The following is a 20,579-nucleotide window of genomic DNA, read 5'->3' as shown; positions in this document are numbered from 1 at the left end:
CTGAGGTGAGCATCAGGAAGATACACAGGGAGCTAAGAGACGGAAAAATCATTCTGTCCTGGGAGGGCAGTAAAGGCAGTGGAGTCCACAGGCAGGAGGAATGTATGTGGGAGGGGAAGGATCAGTATGTGCACATTAGGGGCTGGGCCAGGATGGAAATCCAGGGAGCTTGTAGTCAGGGTGGAACCAGAGACTGGTCGAGGCAGATGAGTGGTCACCACAGTGTAAAAGGAAGAACTCGTGCACACATCAGGAGGCTTGCTGTCAGAGCTCTGCTGAGGCCACCTTTCAGAACTGTCACATGTTCAGTCTGGGTGCTGTGCTTGCCTCCTGCCCCATCAGGGTATGGGCTGTCTGTAAGGAGCTCATCTTCTCAGTGTGCTGGGAAAGACAGTGTGGTAACTCCCTGTGTTTTAAATGGAGGCACAGAGGGACTAAAATCTGTCTTGTTATACTCTGGAGATGCGAGAAACTCAACTACAGTTTCACTATCAGCAAGTTCAAGCTAATGCTCTAATCACTGGATCATGCTAGCTCCACAGGGTGAGTTTTAGGTACTGCATAAAAGGGCACGTATGCATAGACATGTGTGGGTGTTTAAGAGGCATTAGGTAATAAGATACTCTAGCTCTAAAAAGAATAAAAATCTCGTCTGTATTTGAAAGCTGATTGCTCTGCTTTAGACTCTGGAGGTACTAGGAGCAGAAGACTCATGAAAACGGTATGTTCTGGGTTTTAGTGGCTGGAAATGAACCCAGCTTCTTCTCCACTGAGCTGATGAGGCTTTTTATCCAGGCTGTACTGCAAGGGTGAGACAGCAGCTGGGTTTGACAATCTTGATGACACACTGTGTGAAAGGCTGTCCCTTACTTTTCCCATGAGGCAGCAAGGTTGAACATATTTTTTGGGAATTTATTCCTTGTGTTCTGCAGGGATTACTAAATATGTCAGACACAAGTATTGGCACTGAGGGGTGCCTTGTGCCCTGTGAAGGAAAGCTGCTTGTGTCTTGTGGGTGATGCAGTAGGTTCATTAGACCCTTCCTGCAAATCTCAAATTTTTATGCATTAATAAAGTCCTCAAATGAATAATCTCCTTTCAGCAGCCATCAGTTCAGACTGTGTAGTCACCAGGAAGCAACAGGTTCCAGTGCTGGGGTGGAGAAGTCTGCATCCCCAGGTAGTATCTGGAGCGAAATCACTTTCTGGGAATAGATTATGCCATTCTTTTCTCTCCAGCAAAGTGCATCTCCTGAGGCCATCTTATCATACTCTGAAGTATCTTTTGTAGTATGTTTTCTTCTTGGAAAAATCAATTCAAATGAAGTAAAACTTCATGGAAGTCTATTAATTGTAGGAGCTTTTGCATGAACAGATTTAAAGAAGTAAGTGGAAACATTAGGATGGCTTTGGGAAGCTGGGTGAAACAAAGAGAGAGGCTAACTATGGATATATTTGTCTGATTTTGAGTAGAATAAGATGGATGTGTGTTTCCCACTGACTTTATACAGCCGGGTTGGGGCAATGATGATCAGCTTCTAAGAAACAGAAGGAAGTTTTGTTGGGTTTGCAAGGCTGATACCTGGTAGCTCTGTCTGTGTTCCTGGCCAAGATGCAGTAGTGCAGTCATGACCTCAGTGAACAGGGAATTGAGTTCCCAAGACGAAGATCCGTGAGGTCATTAACTTTACTTTGTTCTTGTAGTCAGAAAAGGAGAGTATGAGCATAGAGAAGTAGCAAGCAATGAAGACACAATGAAGCAGCAATCTCTTCAGCTCTGCGAAAAAAAATTTCAGCCCTTATCATTCAGCCCTTAAAACTGTCTTCAGCCCAGCTAGAAGACATCAATAAAAACAACATAAAAGAAAGCAGATGTATTTCTGAGCCTGGTTCAGATAGTTGTGATGTTCACATGCAGTAATTGAATGCAAGGCTGACCCCAAGATACCTGTGTGCCATCTTTCTTCTCCTAATGGCTTTTCTCAGTCCTGCTCACAGTTCTTATTGTGGCACTTTGCCAGTGGCTCCCTTGTGAGGTAATGTGGTTGCAGCACAGGTTTTGCTACTGATAGAGTCTAGAGGAGGAATTTGCCATCTAAACCAGTTAGCTGTCACATTTGTGTTTGTTTCAAGTGTCAGTGTTTTGACTGTTTGGGGACTTTCTGCATTGCCAAAGTCCATTTGGCTCCCCTTGAAGGAGAAGCTGGACTTTTGACATTATATATTCTCTTCTGCATTATTTTCTCTTCTCATTATTTTTCTACACTCTTCAGCCAACCTAACGCCATTTTTTCCCTACATATTGTTTTGCAGGAGTACATTGATGCTCATCCAGAAACCATTATCCTAGACCCCCTCCCGGCTATCCGTACACTTCTGGATCGATCCAAGTCGTATGAGCTCATTCGGCGAATAGAGGCGTACATGCAAGGTAGGCCGGTATCTGTGCTCCCTGGAGGCTGTTACTGTGACTAGAGAATAAAGCTACTGGAGGCAGGACGTGAAGTTTGAAATAGTGGTTTTGTGCCTTTGCATTGTCTCTCCATGGGAGCACAAACACTGAAGCATTCCTGTGTCACAGGACTGCCCTCTGGAATGCCGTGCTCTTCTTTTTCCATATACACGAAGGAGGTTTGTAACTGATTAAAAATACGATGTGGCTTTAATGGGGAGCATATTTACCACAGTGAGCACTCTCAGAAATCTGGAAAACATTGTCTTCTTCTTGTGTGCTGGTAAATTCAAATGACTGTACAAACTCAGCAGCTTGTAGTAAGATTCCTGAGGCCTGAAATTTAAGGAAAAGAAGAAAAATTGGTTTTGGAAAGGATCAAAAGAAATTAAAGTGTAAATAGAGCTAAGGTCTTTGAGAAGTACTGGAAGCCTATTGCACAAGCTAATTGCTAGGAGGAACATAAATGCACGTCTGGTGCTGGCTTGTTACCTGACATAAACTATTGCCCTTAACTGGTATCATTTGAGTTGTATTCCATGTTAGGAGTCATGCCTTTTCTACCTGAATAGTTCTGTTACCTTCTCATTTTAACCACTGCAGCTGTTGGGTTTAGTTAGTCTTTCATTCCCTTTTTACTTCTGCTGCTGTCATGTTTTGAAACATTTATTGGCTTTTGAATTTAAATCTAGAATAGCTCTGAAGTAACTCTTTCATATGTTAGATGACTGTAATGGTGGGAAATTGCATTTCTGAACTATGTTCTAATGAGATGTTATTGGAAATGCCATTGAGATTGTGTTATCACTGTCTTGATGGGCAGGTAAGAAGCTCAGCAATTTGTATTTTTATAGTTGTGGATTTATGGACATATTATTTGCATATAACCTGCCTGACCACACCGGCACCATTCTTGTGTAGAAATAAGATTAATAATTCACAGCACTCCCTCTTGTCTTTTGGAATCTCTTAGGGAGAAAATCTTCAATTAGTTCAGAATGATTTTGTTTTGGAGTGGCTGTTGCTGTTTGTGAGTGGGAGAAAGGTGCTGAGGGAAACCTGTGCACTGAGGGAGTGATTGGGATATTGTTCTAACAGCACAGAGATTCAGTAGAGTTTGGTTTTGTTCTTTTTTTCTTAAATTGCTATCAGTGCTATTGTTATCCCTGTGAGAACAATATATTTGGGAGGACATCCAGTTTTTGCAAGTAGTTTGTCTTCCGCATTTTTCAGCCTGCTTTGGTCAAACTGATGAGAAAAATAAATAAGTCCTTAAGGAGGAAAAAGAAAAAGGAAATTTGTAATCAGGTAAAACTGACAATTCAAGAAGAAGCTGTTAATAAAGTTGAGGAATGAAGTAAGGGATGGCCTAAGCTATTGTCACTGGCTGCTGCAGTGTTTGGTAACCATTATTTTCCCTGACCCTCTGTCCCCCTCCCCCCAGCACTTTCCTCCCCAGTCTTATTTCTGTCTCATAATCCATGTCCAAGACCTTGAACCAACTCTGTATTTAGCAAGGGAAATCTCAGGAGAGATTAATAATTGTCTAACTTCTTGTTCTGGCCTAAGTAGATCAGCCTCTGTATTCCTGCACATGATGATCTGCAGTAAGAGAAAAGTGACACCACTCTAGGCAGTGCTGTGGGTTTTTTTCCCCTTCCTTGTTTTCACCTGCTAAGTTATATTTCCTCTGTTGCAGCTACCATCTCATATCCCAAGGCCATGAGCACTTAGAAAACCCAAATAAGAAGCATGAACTGTAAATAGCATGAACTCTTAGCAGCCACATCTTTATTGTTCTGGAATTTCATGATGGAATTACCTACTAAGAGAATAATGTCCTAGTCTTTAGCTGTAACTAGAGAGCCTTTTTTATCACAGGATACAAAACTAATGTGATGGGTTAAGTTTAGTGCAAGGAATTGTCTCTTCTGAAGGAATGCTGTAGACTCAGGAGGGTTGAGTTTATATGTAAGGAGAAGCCTTCTGCTATTCAAAGTCTTTCAAAAGAAAATTCAGTTTTTATTTACAGATCAGTTTTGGATTTCAGTGATTATTGCATCTATTTCAGTTATGTTTTTAAGTAACTATAAATGAAGTATAGTCTTTATTTATGATCCTCAGTTTACACTTTATTTTAACCCTGTAGACCTTACAACAACTGTATAGTTAAAGATTTGCACCAGTTAGGTTAAAGAGAGAGTGCTCTGTTGAGGTGGCTGCATTCTGCAGCAGTAGAGCCCCACAGTCTATAAGCAGTTTGATTTTAACTCTAATTATTTTTCAGATGTCCAAGTCACTGTTCTTTTGCCAGAGAATTCTCCATGCTTCCTGAAAAAGGGAACCCCTATTTGAAGTGTCTAGACTGGGCACGTGGACATTGTTAGGCTTTCTGAAAGTCCCGTATCCTGCTCTTCACGGAGTCAAGTGTCTGAGTGAGAAGTACTTTGATCCAGCCTCCTGAGAATGCTTGCTGAGGCACTTTGTGTGTGAGGCACTCCTTGTCTCTGCTGCTAGTCTGTGACTGCTAAAGAAACTGAGGTGGGGAGAGCTGGGCCGGGGTTGTACCAGTGGTCTGAGGGAAAGCCTGGGGTTGAACCAGGGCTTTCCATGTCCTAGTCTGACACAGTAACCACTCACTCCTTGTGGAAATAGGAGGTTCACAGACTTGCCCAGTCACTGAAGTTGCAAAAGGCCTCTTGAGAATATACAGTCCAAGTCCCTGTTCAAAGCAGGATCTCTACAGCAGGTTCCTCGGGTCCATGTCCAGTTGGGTTTTTGTGTTTCTCCACAGATGGAGACTGCATAACCTCTCTGAGCAATCTGCTCCAGGATGCACCTTGAACCTGGTGTGCTAGCATGCTCCTAGCAGTGCTGAGGTGATTTGCTAGGACTGTTGCTTTATTTGGTATAGACAGTGATACTTCCCTTGGAAGGAAGTAGAACTCTCTTCTGGGACAAAAAAAAAATAGCTTTAAAAGATATTTTAACATTGATTTTAATGGATTCTATTTTAGAATCAATAGTCTGGCTGGAGCTGTGACTTCTTTTTCCTGGTCTCCATTATTTGGAGTGCAAGCTCTAAAAGAGCTAGTTATTCTGCAACCTGTGCTTCTGAATATTTTCAAAAAAAGATTTGAAAAAATAAAGGTTGCATTCCATCTAGTGTCCTGTATAGCCTTGAGGTGTATGTTGAAATGAATCACTGAATAGATTTTTTTGGTGTCACAGTTGTTCTCTCAGTAGTTGTATTGCTTTGTTTTCTTATCTCTGAAGAATTGCTTCTTACATAAAAGTGCTCTTGATCAGTTTCAGTGATGTTTGGTGAAAGATTAGGAGCATTATTTAGTAAAAATTTCATTTTTAAGAGGATATTGTATGGTTGGAACTGTGTCAGCCTTTTTAAAGCTCTAATCTAATGAAAATAAGTAAATTTTCTGATGTGTGTTGAAAAGTTGTGATCCCTCAGGTTTGAAATTCAAAATCTGACACTTAAAATTATGCTTAAGATGGTAATGGATGATCACTGTGACTGGGCACTAAGTAAGCTTTTCATATTACATTTTTTGTTTAAAGATTGAAAACTTTTGAGTTTCCCTACTTATCTTACAAGTAATAATCCAAATTGAAGGAACTTAAATGAAAAGTAAAGTAAACATGCTACTCACTCAGTGTGCTATCTAGTTAGTGTTCCCATCTGCTGCTCAGCTTCCTCTTCTGTCTCAAGTGACTTATTGGTTTCTCTGATAACGTTTGAACTTGCAGACCCTGAAGTTCATTTCCTTAACCACTCGCTCCTGGCTTTTTCTTCCATTGTTTTAAAATTTTGTTGTTCTTAAATTTAGCTAGAAATCTAAAATTTGTACAGACAATAGTCTTTGTGGAACTCTTCTAGAAAAGAGAACTCCTGCATGAGCCAAGCTGCAGCTCCTTAATTTCCTTCTTCCTAGCAGTTGTCTTTGAAGCATGGGAGCTATTTTCTCAGGACACTCTAAACAGTTTACAATCCTTTACCCTCAATATTTTCATCCTGGCATGTAATCAAAATTATTATGTTTGATTGTTTGCTATTATATGAGATGCAGTTGCTGCTGTATGTGCTTCTTTCTCATTTTGGGGGATATTACAGAACAGATTACAGCATCCTTCTCTATTCCCTAGATTTCTTTTTATCAGATTCTGTGTGTCTTAGAAATTCTCCTCTCACAGCTGCATGTATCTTTTGTTACCATGAAGCAAGCTCAGTATGATGAGTAAGGCATTTGATTTAGGGCTTGGGGTTTTCTGCTTGGTGCTGGTTCTGCCTTGCTGCGTGATTTTGGACATGGAGTGTCACCCCTGTGCATCCTGGCACTCATCTGCCTGCCAAGATGCCACATTGTTTTGGGCAGAAACTCTTCTCCAGGTGTACAAGCACTACTCCCATACAGCAAGTCTCTGTGCCAAGCAAGCTGTGGAGGTATTGTTCTAACAGAAAGTGTGGACCTGTTGTTGAGTAGAAAACTGCACCTACAATTCAACACCAAAGCAGATAGTCAGGGCTGGGTGTTTTGGACATCATGGAGCATGTACATTGTTGGAGCAGTGCATACTTAGAGCTTCTCAAAATCAGGCCACCCAGTTAAAAGTGCATGAAAATAGCTGTATATACATAGCTTTAGGCATTCACCTTTTGAAATTGTAGCCTCTTTTTGCTGTGGCCTACTTTTCAGAGCTGTTTTGGTCAGAGAGGAGAGAAGAGTAGTCACTCAGGTCAACTTCAGACACCTCTTATTTTTATTTGAAGCTCCTATTAAATTGAAGCCAGATTTTTCTTTTCACTTTAATGCCTCTTAATCACCCATCTGGCAGTCCCTTCTTTATGTGGGGACATTTCAGTAAGGTATCTTTAGTTAGAGGGCAGATGTCAGCTACAGTAAATAACCACACCAGTTTTTGGGTGCAGAACCCTGCCTTGTTGATTGTGTGCTCTCTTTCCACCATGCAGATAGATGTCTTATGACCTCACTGCAAATGTGTGGTGAATGTTCACTCACTGGATTTTAATTTCTGTCTGAAAACTAGTACCTGTGTGGAAGGAAGGAGTTGGAATGGAATTGATATTCTCTGTGACTGTAAGCAGTTTGTCCAAAGTGCCTCAGCTCACAGCAGTGTTCCACTTGGCAGTCTCTGTACCCAGCTGCCAGCACTTGCTAGGCCTCAGTCCTGCTCTGTGAAACTGGAAGCACAGTGGGACATTTGCCCCGGGGAAGTGTCACCTGCCATCTTTCTCATAAAAGCTCATTCATTCATCTAGGAGGAGGATAACAAAGAGACATCAGCATGTTGGTGTTATGATAACAAGCCCTGGCTTTGAAATTGAAACTAGACAGCTGCTTCCAAAGTACTAATCCTGCCTTGACAGAGGTGGCAGGAAAGAAAGTGGGAAACCCCAAAAGGAGCCTGGAATCTTCTGTCTTATACCATGTCTTGCTATTGTTAAAGCAGTTTACAAAAGGATTTTCCAGGGTAAGACTGTTGAAACTTAGCAATTTCATTATCAGAAAATATGAACAGGCTCTCCATTCCCTTCCTGCCTCTCCTCTCCCCCTTCAGATTTTCATTATTTTGAGCTGTGATCTCTGTCCCAGCATAGGTAGGAGGGAGCTGGGGGCATCTGTGGGTATGATGGGCACAGTCCCTGTTCTCCTAGCCAGGAACGGCAGTCAGCCAGCCTGCTGCCACTGGCCTCCTGAGATCCATCAGCTTGGGGCTGTTCGAGTGACTCTGCCGGCCAACGGGCACAAAGCCCAGAAAATAATACAGAATACATTTTATTGTTTTGTCTCACAGTGTGCCAGTCAGAGCTCCTTGAACCAACAAACAATCTTCATCTTGGATCCTAGTAGTCTTAATGGCCACTGAACTTTCAAAATAAGCCTGCCTGTAAAGTTCAGATGTTATTTTTGGATGCACTCTTTATCTCTCATGCACTTTTTTGATATGAGGAATCTGAACCCCACTTTCACTCTCTTTTGCTTATCTGAATCTGAGAAGAAACAAGGCTGGACCTTTTATCCATTTATTCCATATCAGTGTTGGAAACTTTTGTTTTACATCTACATGCATAATTTCAAAGCATTTTTCTACTTGATAAAGCTGAAAAAGTGAAAAGGTTTATGTCTATTTAGGTGAGAGCTTCTGTGAATTTTGTGTTAAGGGCATGGGTGGATCTGCACATCGACTGAATCTGCATTTTATGGGATAAAAAATTAAGCCATGACTGCACTCCGTGGTCATAGGGCATTCCTAAGACATCTCCAGTTTGGATTTTATGAACAGAACATTGATTAATTCTTGAGGATTATTGTCTCTCTAGAATTAGGAAAAGAGGAGCAGGGATTCTTCTTGTCATGATGAAGTCTTCACTGAATAAACTAGATGTTTTAAATTCCAGCATGGCTGTGTTTCAAGTTATTCTGATCCTCTTGAGCAGAAATTTCCTTGGCTGACATCCAAATTTCCCAAGTATCTGGGTGCTAGAAAAAGTAATGAAGGAGCATTGAAAGATAAATTGCTCAGAGTATAGATGTAAAACTTAACTGGGAATGCTTTTTGCAGTAAGTGGCTTTTCACAGTGTTTCTACTCATATTGTCACAAGATCAAAGGTCAAGAAATAAGTCTTGAAAAATGGACTTTTCATCTGAGTTGGAAACCAGGGTTTGGCTGATAGAATATTACTCCAGTTCTGGTGTAATGTGTTTATATCACTTTTGCTGCTGAAGAAGCAGTTTTTTCTGGTGTGGACAAGAAAATTAGCATCCCTTACATTTTCTCAGATAGGTATTTAGCCAACATGTGGTAAGCCTGGTGAGATTAGAATCTCTCCTCGTGCAGAGTCCAGCAAGACCTTAAGGCTTTATCAAGGTTGCATGGAATCAGCTGATGGTAACACTGCCTGGGAGGATGCTTTCCTTTACCACTAGGGCCACTAACATCCCATCTAAAATTGGCTCCCATTTCACTTATCTGCTGGCTTTGTGCAGCTGTTCCTGCTGAGTGTATCAGTAAAGAAAATCATGAAAGCTTGAGTGCATTTATGTTCTTGATGTCAGTAATTGGGTCTGTCTCATGAATTTGCCAAATGGCTTTCAGGAATTAGAGTGGATGGGGCTGAAAGTGTAAAGGTTGATGAGAGGGACTTGAAATGGTATGAATTTCTTGAATAGTTTATGATGAGTGGAACGAAACCTCTATGGTCAGTTGCTTGATAGTCTTCCTACACGAGGTCATGAACTTGTCGTTGTCATTTGATAGACTACACTGCTAACATCGTGCTTTTCTCTCTGTTTGGGATGCCTTGTTTACAGTAGTGCTTGGAAAGTGCTGATATTTTGTTTTTCTGATATATAAATGCTGCATATGGGGTCGAAATAGAGATCCCAATGCCTTCATGGGCTCATATGGCTGTATGGAGACAGTTGGCACCTCTGGAGTGTCAGTAATGATGGTTCAGGAAACAATCCTGAACACCTTTCCTTACATACACCTTTATGTGTAAAGGAAACAAAACAGGTTTAGCAGGAGACAGCTTTGCCACATGAAAACAAAAAGATGCTATGCTGAGAAGAAAAAGCAATACTGTCACAACTATGTGTGGCATCCCTTCATATCCTGTTGGTGGGCAAGGTGTATGTGGAGCATGTTTCAGAACTCCTGCCATTTGTAGGGAAATATGCAATCTGTTTAGTTCTCTACACTGAGAGTGAACCACTGCTTGTTAAATTGAGTTGAAATCACAGAATCACACAGAATCACTAGGTTGGAAGAGACCTTCAAGATCATCGAGGCCAACCCATGCCCTAACATCTCAACTAAACCACGGCACTAAGTGCTACATCCAGGTTCTTTTTAAACATATCCAGGGACAGTGACTCCACCACCTCCCTGGGCAGACCATTCCAGTACTTTATCACTCTTTCCATAAAAAGCTGATATCCAACCTATATTTCCCTTGGCGCAGCTTAAGACTGTGTCCTTTTGTTCTGTCAGTTGCTGCCTGGAGAAAGAGACCAACCCCCACCTGACTACAACCACCTTTCAGGGAGTTGTAGAGAGTGATAAGGTCACCTCTGAGTTTCCTTTTCTCAAGGCTAAACACCCCCAGCTCCCTCAGTCGTTCCTCACAGGGTTTGTGTTCCCAGCCCCTCTCCAGCCTCGTTGCCTCCTCTGGATGCGCTCGAGTGTCTCAACGTCCTTCCCAAACTGAGGGGCCAGAACTGGACACAGCACTCAAGGTGTGGCCTCACCAGCGCCGAGTACACTGGGAAAATGACCTCCCTGCTCCTGCTGGCCACACTATTCCTGATACAGGCCAGAATGCCACTGGCCTTTTTGGCCACCAGGACACACTGCTGGCTCACGCCCAGACGGCTGTCAACCAGTGCCCCCGGGTCCCTTTCTTCCTGGGCACTATCCAGCCACACTGTCTCTAGCCTATAACATTGCTGGGGGTTATTGTGGCCAAAATGCACGACTCAGCACTTGGACTTATTAAACATCAGTTTACTGGACTCTGCCCATCCATCCAACCGTTCCAGGTCTCTCTGCAGGGCCCTCCTACCCTCCAGCAGATCAACCCACACTCCAAGCTTAGTGTCATCTACAAATTTACTAATGAAAGACTCAATACCCTCATCCATGTTGTCAATAAAGATACTGAACAGACCCAGCACAGACCCCTGAGGGACACCCCTGGTGACTGGCCCCAGCTGGATGCAGCACTGTTCACCACCACTCTCTGGGCCTGCCCATCCAGCCAGTTCCTAACCCAGCACAGAGTGCTCCTGTCCAAGCCTTGGGCTGCAGCTTTTCCATTAGTGTGCTCTGGGAGACAGTGCCAAAGGCCTCACTGGAGTCCAAACAGATAGCATCAACAGCCTTTCCTGTATCCACCAGGAGGGAGGAGGGTCACCTGGTCATGAAAAGAGACCAGGTTGGTCAAACACAACCTATCCCTCCTAAACCCCTGCTGGCTGGGTCTGGTACCCTGGCCATCCTGTAAGTGCTGCATGATGACACTCTGTATAAACTGCTCCATAACCATTCCAGGTACTGAGGTTGGGCTGACCGATAGTTTGAATAATAGAAATTGTGTATCTCTCAAATGGCACTGTCCATGTTGCTCTAGTTGCCTCCAGGTCTTCTGAGTTCTTGGAAACTGTCAGCTAGAAATTGGATATCTGAACACATGTCAGCACATTGAGATAACTGTCCCAAAAAAAAAAAAAAAAAAAAAAAGGCCTTCCTTAGAGGGCAGGTCTTAAGTAAACTGAAGCATCAGAATGTGCTTGACAAAGACCAAAGGCATGGAGAAGATAAATAAATTCCTTTCAATCTGGCAAACCAAACATCCCATACAAGTGGCATTTCAGGACTTTTATTATTAATGCTGGAAAAGGCGGATGAACACAGGATACAAAAGTTTTTAGATTAAGTCCAAATTGTTTAGTTTTTTTCCAGACAAAGGGAGACAGCACTATCAAATAGGCTTACCAAAAGACAGTGAAGAGTCAGCATAATGTTAGATTCACTTTATAGTGGTCTCTTGGGCCTATAAAAAATAATATGGACGTGCATTGTTAACGTCTGCATTGACTCACTGCTCAGGAAAGACCTCAGCATTACACTGGGAAGCTCACTGGAAACTTCTGCCCCCTCAGCCTCAGTAGTCAAAAGAGAATGTGCCAACAGAATCATACAAAAAGATGGTGATGGCCAAAAATAGCATTGAAGACTCTGAACATACAGTTGTGTAAATAAAAAACATTTTATTTTTCCCAAAGACTACTTTCAGTTCTGCTTTCCTGAATTTAAAAATATGCATTAGAAGTAAAAGGAATCCTTGAAAAAAGGGACATGGTCAATGCCAAGAGACAGCCAAAAGTGAAGAGTAAAATCAGTCTCAGACTAGCAAAGGTGGAACAAAACCTGAACAAACAAAACATGAATAAATGGAGAAATGTTCCCCTTTTTCTCTACCATGTCAGAGTAAGAGTTTCATTGAATAGCTCTGCACTTGCCATAAAATATCAACCGGTTAAGATCATAGCTGGACTGAAAGAGGTAGGACACATCCACAACTAGGTTTGAGAGGTTTACAAACCATTGTGGTTGGTGGTATATAGTACTGACTGGTGGATGTTAAAAAGAAACTCCATGATGATCTATGAACTCCGTAAGTTGGGATGTGTTGGGGGATAGTATATATTCCCTTTGCTTTGATTTGAAACCCACTGCCAAGTTGAAAAGATGGAGATAATACAGTGTCAGCTTAATTGTGTTCTTATTTGGTTTGATAATTCCAGTGTTCGTTTCTCATCTCCAGGGAAGCAAGAAGGCCTGAAACTGCAGTGAGAATTTAAAGCACTTTCTCTACTCCATAAGCTTTAAACCTTATGCAAGTAGTAATGCTTTAGTGTTTTTACTGTCCTGTGAATAAAGTTTTGGTATTTAATATAAATCATTATGAATACTCAGCATGTTAAATGGTAACTCAAATAGAGACAGATGTGTTAAAACTGTTATTCTTTCAGAAATATGGCTGTATGATGTGATTATGACTCTTTTCTTTGATAGCTCTCTCTTCTACTGTATTGAGAGCCTGTAGAGCGAGACAGAGGAATCTGTTCATGAGAGGACAGAACTGAGGCTTTGTGGGACAGGCCCTTGTACTACATGAGAGGGAGGAAACGGTACTGAACACTCTTGAAGAAGTTTCTCTGTCAGAAAGAAGTTTCTCTGTTATATTCTACTAGAAGATCAAGGAGGTCACCCTCCCGATCATGCTGGTGTATTGTCTGGGACAGGCTGTTACTTAACACACTGGGACTTTTCAATTCCTGAAACACTATGTTTCATTTCCTCTCTTGCTCCTTGGTGAAATCATGAGGAAGACTGACCAGTTGAAATATTTATCTCATATGTAATTGTGAAAATGATTGAACAGATAATGTTTCACAGTTTCACCCACCTGCCCACCTTAACAAGCCTATTCCATGATCAGAATAACTGCAGGTTTTTCCTTGCTGCAGTGCAGCTGCCAGCTTCTGTGGTGTCTGCGGGGCCAAGGAGAGAAGGGAGCGCTCAGCTGTTACTGAGGGTGTTAACTTTAGATGTGGCATTGGGTTTCCTACACGAGGGAGTGTTCATATCCCAGGTCTTTCTTAATCAGCTTGAGGATGCTATGTGGGTGTTTGCTCTGTCTCTGACTGACTGCCAGCATGCAGCCAGCAGTGAAATCTTTCCTGCAGAGATGCAAAGTGTCAGTCTTGCAGACATGTACCCACCACCCATCTGCTGACAAATGAATATTCTGAATGAGGTGCTTTTTTTGGCAAGTGACGCTAAACACACTATGAAGGCAATGGAAGATGTTAAGGAAGAGCTTTATCTTTTCTGATCTGTATTCTTTTAATGTTTGAGGGTCCACTGAGATCTTGGTTGTGTGGGACAGTTGAGCTTCACTGAAGCAATTCCTTCACTTAAAACTGATAGTTTATTCTATCACATCACCTTACTTAGGCACTGGTGTGTTGACAGAACACCCATGCAGGTAAGTAGCAGGGACACCGAGTATGAGCCCCATCCTGTGCAAAGTTCGGGTTTAATGTAATGCAATTAATCTACTTGCAGCACTGTGGGCAAGGCATAGCCTCTGAGATTTAAAGGATCTGTAATCACAGAATCATAGAATGGTTTGGGTTGGCAGGTACCTTCAAAATCATCTAGTTCCAACCCTTCTGCCTTGGGGTGTGCAAGAACAGGGGGTGCTTGCAGGGACACCTTCCACTAGACCAGGTTACTCATAGCCCTGGTCAACCTGACCCCGAACATTTCTTAGTATAGGGCATCCACCACTTATCTGTGCAACCTGTTCCAGTGCCTCATCACCCTCACAGTGAAGAATTTCTTCCTAATACTCTAATACCTTATTAATTGTTGAGATTCAGGGCTTTGACAACAGCCCTGCTTATTCTCTTGATCTCTAAAATGCCAGCCAAAGCTCCCTGCTCCCTCAGAGGAACCTTTTGAGCATTAGTCAGCACTTGGGAAGCCTGTGAATGTGCTGTTTAAACGCTGGTAGAAGGAGTAAGTATGGGTAGGATTTTTGCTAGCAAGGCTGTTAATAGTGCTGGGGCAAACTAACGGAGTAGTTACTAATCTCCTGTACTAGAGGCTTTAGGAACAGACTGGATAGATGAACATCTGCCAGTATTGGTGCATTCTCTCTTCTCTGAATGCAATGGGGCTGGGGTAGGTAACCCAGCAGCCTTCTCAGACCAGTGCTTCCTGATGTTGATGTTCCTTTAGAATGAAAAACATCAGCTACTGACAGTTTGAGCCAGGGATCTTATTGAGGTCATGCTGAATGTTAATGGACGTCTGTCCTGTGCAGGGCCAGCACAGAGGAAGACTCACAGCACATATGTTTACCTGTTAACATGAGAGTTAAGCAGTCTGTGAAGTCTTGGGCTTCCATTGAGGCAAAGTTTTCATGGGTCAGTGCAGCCAGACCTAGATATGATAGGCTGTGCTCCCATAAAAAAACTAACATGTTTCACCTGGACATAGTCCTCTAACTCTGGCTGTTTGACTTCTGGGCTGAAGTTGGCTTCATTCTGCTTTTTAGGGATGCCAAGAGAGGAGCACTGGGCTGGCTGCACCTGTTCATATAGATGTGGTGCAGCAAGAGCCAGTATTTCCTCTTCAGTGGAGAAATGTGTGGAATGAGTTTGTCACTTGCTTCACAAGGGTGAGGCAATTGAGCGGTGCATTCCTGAATCAGCAGGCTCCTCTTGCCTTGGGCGCTCTTTGGCAACCACACATTAAATCCAAAGCTATAAATTGTATAATTTGCATAAGATATTAGACAGAGAAGCACAATGGGACAGATGCTAATTGCTGATTTGGGAAACCTCACAAGCATTTGCTAGGGGATGAACTGCAGTTACCTCAGTATTGGGCAATTCATGTTGGTTTCTAAAAGGAGAGAAGTGTATCACACCAACTGATTTCTTGTACTATGTAATTTGCTGATTTCATTGTTGCTCTTGGGGACAGTTTTTTAGTTCCTTTTTAAGACAATATTTTTAAAAAACTTGCTATTTTTAACAAGGAGGCAAGTGCTGTTTGGGAGGGATATTCCCACCAAGAAAGTTCAATTGCAGACTCCTGTTTTCCTGCAGCAAAACGAATTCTACCATAAACTCTTTGGCATTTCATAGTCCTATCCCAGGCTGCCATGCAGGTGCACCAGATTGCAAATTAGAGGGTTTTAGTTCATTTTTGCTGCCTTTGCAACCCAGAGTTTGCTATGCTTTTGGGGGGTTAAAATTTATGCAGGCATTTTATTGCGGTTAATATTAATTACTAATCAGCTATTAGACTGCCAGTTAGTTAAACTGCTGAATCTTAAAATATGTTCACCTTAAAATGTGCTATGGGGAGTGTAGAGGTCTACATTTGCCAGGTTTTGTAGTCACTCTGAGTGTTGTGTCTTCCAATACTGCCCCACAATGTTTTTATGCCTTCTGTTTTATGAGCTGGTAATGAAATACGGGCAGTTCTCTATATGTGATGCTTCCCCTCAAGGTCCTGCACCAGGGGAAAGTGAATGTACTAGACAATAGAGCTGATTGTAATTGCTTTTGGTTTTCAGTATTTTGAAAGAAAATAATATTAGATCTGAAAATATAAATTTTATTTTCACTGAAGAAATGATCATTTGTAATGAGCCTAAAGGGGGCAGTGAAGAGAGTTAGCATTCTTCAGATTTCAGAATTTGGAAAAGAAAAGAAGAAAATAGCTCTTTTCCTCCCCTTCCTCTCACCTGCTCTTACTCTACAGCTTACTGGCCCAAAAGTCCCAGGAAGAAGGGTGTCTTGTTCTTTTGGACACTTTATTTGAAGTGAAAGTAAACAGGCTTTGCTTTATGTTTCACTGAAAAGCATCTTCATACCTTGGTAAAAGTGCAGCCACTTGCAGGGAGTTTGGCCTGTCCAATTGTTTTGAACTTAATGTTCAGGACTGGTATAGCTGTAAACTAGTTGAATATAAAAGTAAAACACAAGCTGCTCACGCCACTGGGGGTCTAGAGTTACAGGAGAGTCCCATCTAAGAGATTCTGTGGGCTTGCCTTCGTTAGGTGTGTTGCTTTTCATTCCTTCCAGTGAATGACAGCTCTGATGTGGATGCTCTTACTCAACTTCCTGCGTGGGAGGAGGGACGAACAGTACCAGAAGAAAGCAGCTTTATAGTCTGTATAACTACATCCTTGCAGGTGTTGGGGCAGGGTTACCATTCCAGATGGTAATTGCACCTTTGGCAGTAACTGCTCCATGGATGCAGCTCTTTGCAAGTGCATGCCTGTCCAGGATCATGCCATATTTTGCCTCTTCCCTCTTGCCTTACTCCTTTACAGTGATTATTTTCAAAGTCACTGTTGTGAAGTAGGAAAAACTCTTTGAGAAACAGGCTCAAGATGTATAGCATGTATAACTGCCATCATTTAACTGGTTAGAAAAGCTTTTAAAATTGTGTAACCAAATAACTGAAACTGCAGTGGAACCCGTGCCAGACACAGGCATGTGTTGGTCTCTGGAGGCAGGTATGGGTGGAGGACTTTGCACAGTTGGTTTGTGAAGGTTTGTCTGCTTGTCCCTGGATTCATGCACTGGATGCAGCAGTAGTAGCCACACAAGCTGTTGCAGAGGTGAGGGGGGAAAAAAAGGAATAGCTGAGAAAGCTTCAACAGGTGGTACATTTGTGCCTGGGAAGCTGTCTCTCTCCCCCAGAACAGAAAAAAGAGTGAAACAGACAGACTGGTTGTGCACACCAAACCTGCCTTTTTTTGTTCTTCCTGCAAGGAAATGGTACTTTCTGTGTTGGTTCAGTATCCAGGCTTATCAACAACATAAACAACATAGCCAGGATTATTGAGTCCTGGCCTGCCTGTTCTAAGCACTTTATATCCAGCCCATTCCAGAAACCCAGGGTGAGCCCGTGAAAAGGTTAGCCAGGTTTATTCCTTCTCCCCATGTTGTTAGAAACATGGAAAGGACCCTTACAATTGAGCCCATTAACCCAGCACTCCCAGGCCCACCACTAAACCATGACCCTGAGTGCCATGTCTGTATGTCTGCTAAGTAACTCCAGGCTTGGTGACTCCACCACTTCCCAGAGCAACCTCTTCTAATGTTTGGCAAGCCTTTAATTGATGAAATGTTTCCTAATATTTAATATAAATCTCCCCTGGAGCAATTTGAGGCTCTTGAGGGCCTCTTGACGTATGAGTTGCTACTTGGAATAAGAGACCAACCCTCACCTGGCTACAGCCTCCTTTCAGGTGATTGTAGTGAACAATAAGATTCCCCCTAAGCCTCCTTTTGTCCAGGATAACCCCAGCTCCCTCAGCTGCTTCTCATAAGGCTTGTGCTTCAGACACTTCTCCAGCTCTGTTGCCCTTCTCTGGATGTGCTCCAGCCCCTCAATGTCCTTCTTGTTCTAAGGAGTCCAGAACTGAACACAGGATTTGAGGTGTGGCCTCACCAGTGCTGAGTACAGGGGGATAATCCCTGCCCTGCTCCTGCTGCCCACACCATTGCTGACACAGGCCAGGATGCCATTGGCCTTCTTGGCCACCTGGGCACGTGCAGCTCATGTTCAGCTGCTGTCAGATGGCACCCCCAGGTCCTTCTCCACCAGGCAGCTTTCCAGCCACTCTGTCCCCAGCCTGTCGTGTTGTGTGGGGTTGTTGTGAGTGACCCCAGTGCAGCAGCTGACTCCTGACCTTTGTTGACCGCATACAGTTGGGTCTCAGCCCATGGATCCAGCCTGTCCAGATCCCCCTGCAGAGCCTTCCTGCCCTTCAGGAGATCAACACTCCTGGCCAGCTTGGTATAGGCCATGAATTTACCAAGAGTACACTCAACCCCCGTGTCCAGGTCATCTATAAAAGTATTGGGTAGGACTTCATTCGGTACTGATCCCTGGGGGACACCACTAGTGACCAGATGCCAACTGGATGCAGCACCATTCACCACCACTCTCTGGGCCTGGCCATCCAGCCAGTTTCTTATGCAGCAAAGAGTGCACCTTTCCAAAATTACCAGCTCTGTGATTTTCCCCAGCATCCAGATCAGGCTGACAGATCTGTAGTTCCCCAGATCTTCCCTCAGACAGACAGCCCATTTGCCAGCCTCCATTTGTCTGGGACCTCCCTGGTGAGCCAGAGCTGCTGATAAATGAATGAAGGTGAGTTGGTGATCTCTTCCACCATCTCTTCTCTGCTGTGCCCTCGAGTGGATTCCATCCAGCCCCATAGAGCACTGTGTGTTGTAAGTGGTACAGCAGGCTGATGACCATTTTCCCTTGGATTAAAGAGGCTTTATTCTTCTCCCTTTGTCTGTCTTTCAGCTGGCAGGTGGCTCAAGAGCCTGGACATTTAAACAGCTCAGAATCCCTTCTAATTTCAAGTTCAGGTTTACAGGTTTACCCACATCCCACAGGTTTACAAGAGAAGTAACATCTCGTAACAACACAAATTTCTGTCTGTGTTGTCTGTTTTACAGTTTGTTGCAGCCTGAACATGTGCACAAAGAAAACCAGCTCGTATTGAGCCAGCTGGGTTCAAAGCATAATAGACATTTACTGTATGAGAATCACATCTAGATGTGCACAAACTTCTGTGAAGCTGGCAGTGCTTGTCTTATCTTCCCTACTTATATATGAGATTTTCCACAAGAACTTTATCTTAAGGAAACAAAAGTGTTATAGTTCTCTATCTAATGCTGCAATCAGGGTGAGGTTTTTTCCCTTCTGATTTAGGAATAGAAAGGAATCCTTAAACAAAATTTATCTCCTAAATAAAAATAGACCAAATTTTAGGTGCATTATTAACCTTTTAAGTTAGTGAATTGCATGGGTTCATTAGTGTTTCTTTTGTTGCAATAAAAGTCAAACCTGCCTGGAACTGAAGAGTAAAACAAATGCATTTCATATTTAATGTAATGTGTATCATGACATGCAGATGGTTTTGATCCATTTCCCTTTTGTGCTCTCATTCAGTCTTTGTTTTTTATATTACTTTGTCCAAAAGAATTTCTTTTAATAACCTTCCATACTTGGTTAGCCTTTATAGAAAAATTAATTTTTCCTTTTGTAAAGGTAGACCTATGTGAACTGAATGTTTATTCAGGCTCAAAAGGAATTGTTTTTTTTTCTTTGAAACCCAAGTGTAAGGAGGCTTCCTCTTCTTTTTTGACTTGAGAAAAACAACTGATTTTTTAAAAACATTTTCTGTTTTGTGCTCTGGTTGTATCTTTTTTCTTTTTTTTCGCTACATACACCATGTACTGCAACTTCTAAAGACTAAAGTGTTGATGTGTGGTTTTAGTGGCTGTAGGGCACATAGTATTAATATAGGAAAAGCACTGTCATTATCTTCATTAAAGCAAGGGTACTGTGTCAGCCAGAAAGTGCAGAGAGACATTGAAGTTGTTAAATGTTGCTGGAGAACTGCATTGTGCTGGAACTTGGAAAGCTTGATCCTGTTTCAAGAGTTAGTGATGGTGCCTGAGTAGATATTAATCTCTCCACCTCCTTGTTTCTTCATTTCACACCCATGTCTCTCATCAGTCCTATTTGGTTTGAAACTTCTCTGAGGGGGACACCACCTATTATTGTGTGTTTTGCACAGGGCTCAAAGTACAGGCCTTGAAATGCCACTTCAATACAAATTCTGCAATGTTAGGGGAGGATGGTAAGGGCTTCCATGGTGTCCACATAGGTTTTAATTGTAACTGTATACAGAGGAAACCCTTTGAAATTGCATTTAGTGGAAGCTAAATTCTGAGCTATGACCTGGTTTCTTTAAACATTCAGGTTTTGTCATTATTTTGAAGCCTTCAGTATCTGATGCTAAAAATACACTGTATGGAGCTTCCCACATGTAGGTAGTTATATAAATCATGCCATAAATAATACTGGTTCACTCGATCAGTACAGAAATCTCAACATGCAGTTCATAAGGGATTTGCTCAGAGCAAACCAAAATTGAGTAGAAAAACATGGATTAGAATGAGGGTTC

The 20,579-nt window shown here is 42.5% G+C and overlaps 1 protein-coding gene across 2 annotated transcripts in view; it reads left to right on the top strand.

Moving 5' to 3' along the window:
* The window catches only part of ITPK1 (inositol-tetrakisphosphate 1-kinase), a 139,318-nt gene that overhangs the window by 75,454 nt on the left and 43,285 nt on the right, over nucleotides 1-20,579 (top strand). For both annotated transcript variants that reach the window (XM_059850195.1, XM_059850196.1), the window contains exon 5: nucleotides 2,313-2,430. In XM_059850195.1, the coding sequence (XP_059706178.1) occupies nucleotides 2,313-2,430 (118 nt within the window). The remainder of the gene's footprint in view (nucleotides 1-2,312; nucleotides 2,431-20,579) is intronic.

This window comes from Haemorhous mexicanus, chromosome 6 (assembly GCF_027477595.1).
Source record: "Haemorhous mexicanus isolate bHaeMex1 chromosome 6, bHaeMex1.pri, whole genome shotgun sequence".
Classification (NCBI taxonomy): domain Eukaryota; kingdom Metazoa; phylum Chordata; class Aves; order Passeriformes; family Fringillidae; genus Haemorhous; species Haemorhous mexicanus.
This window is presented reverse-complemented; position numbering and strand designations above follow the sequence as displayed.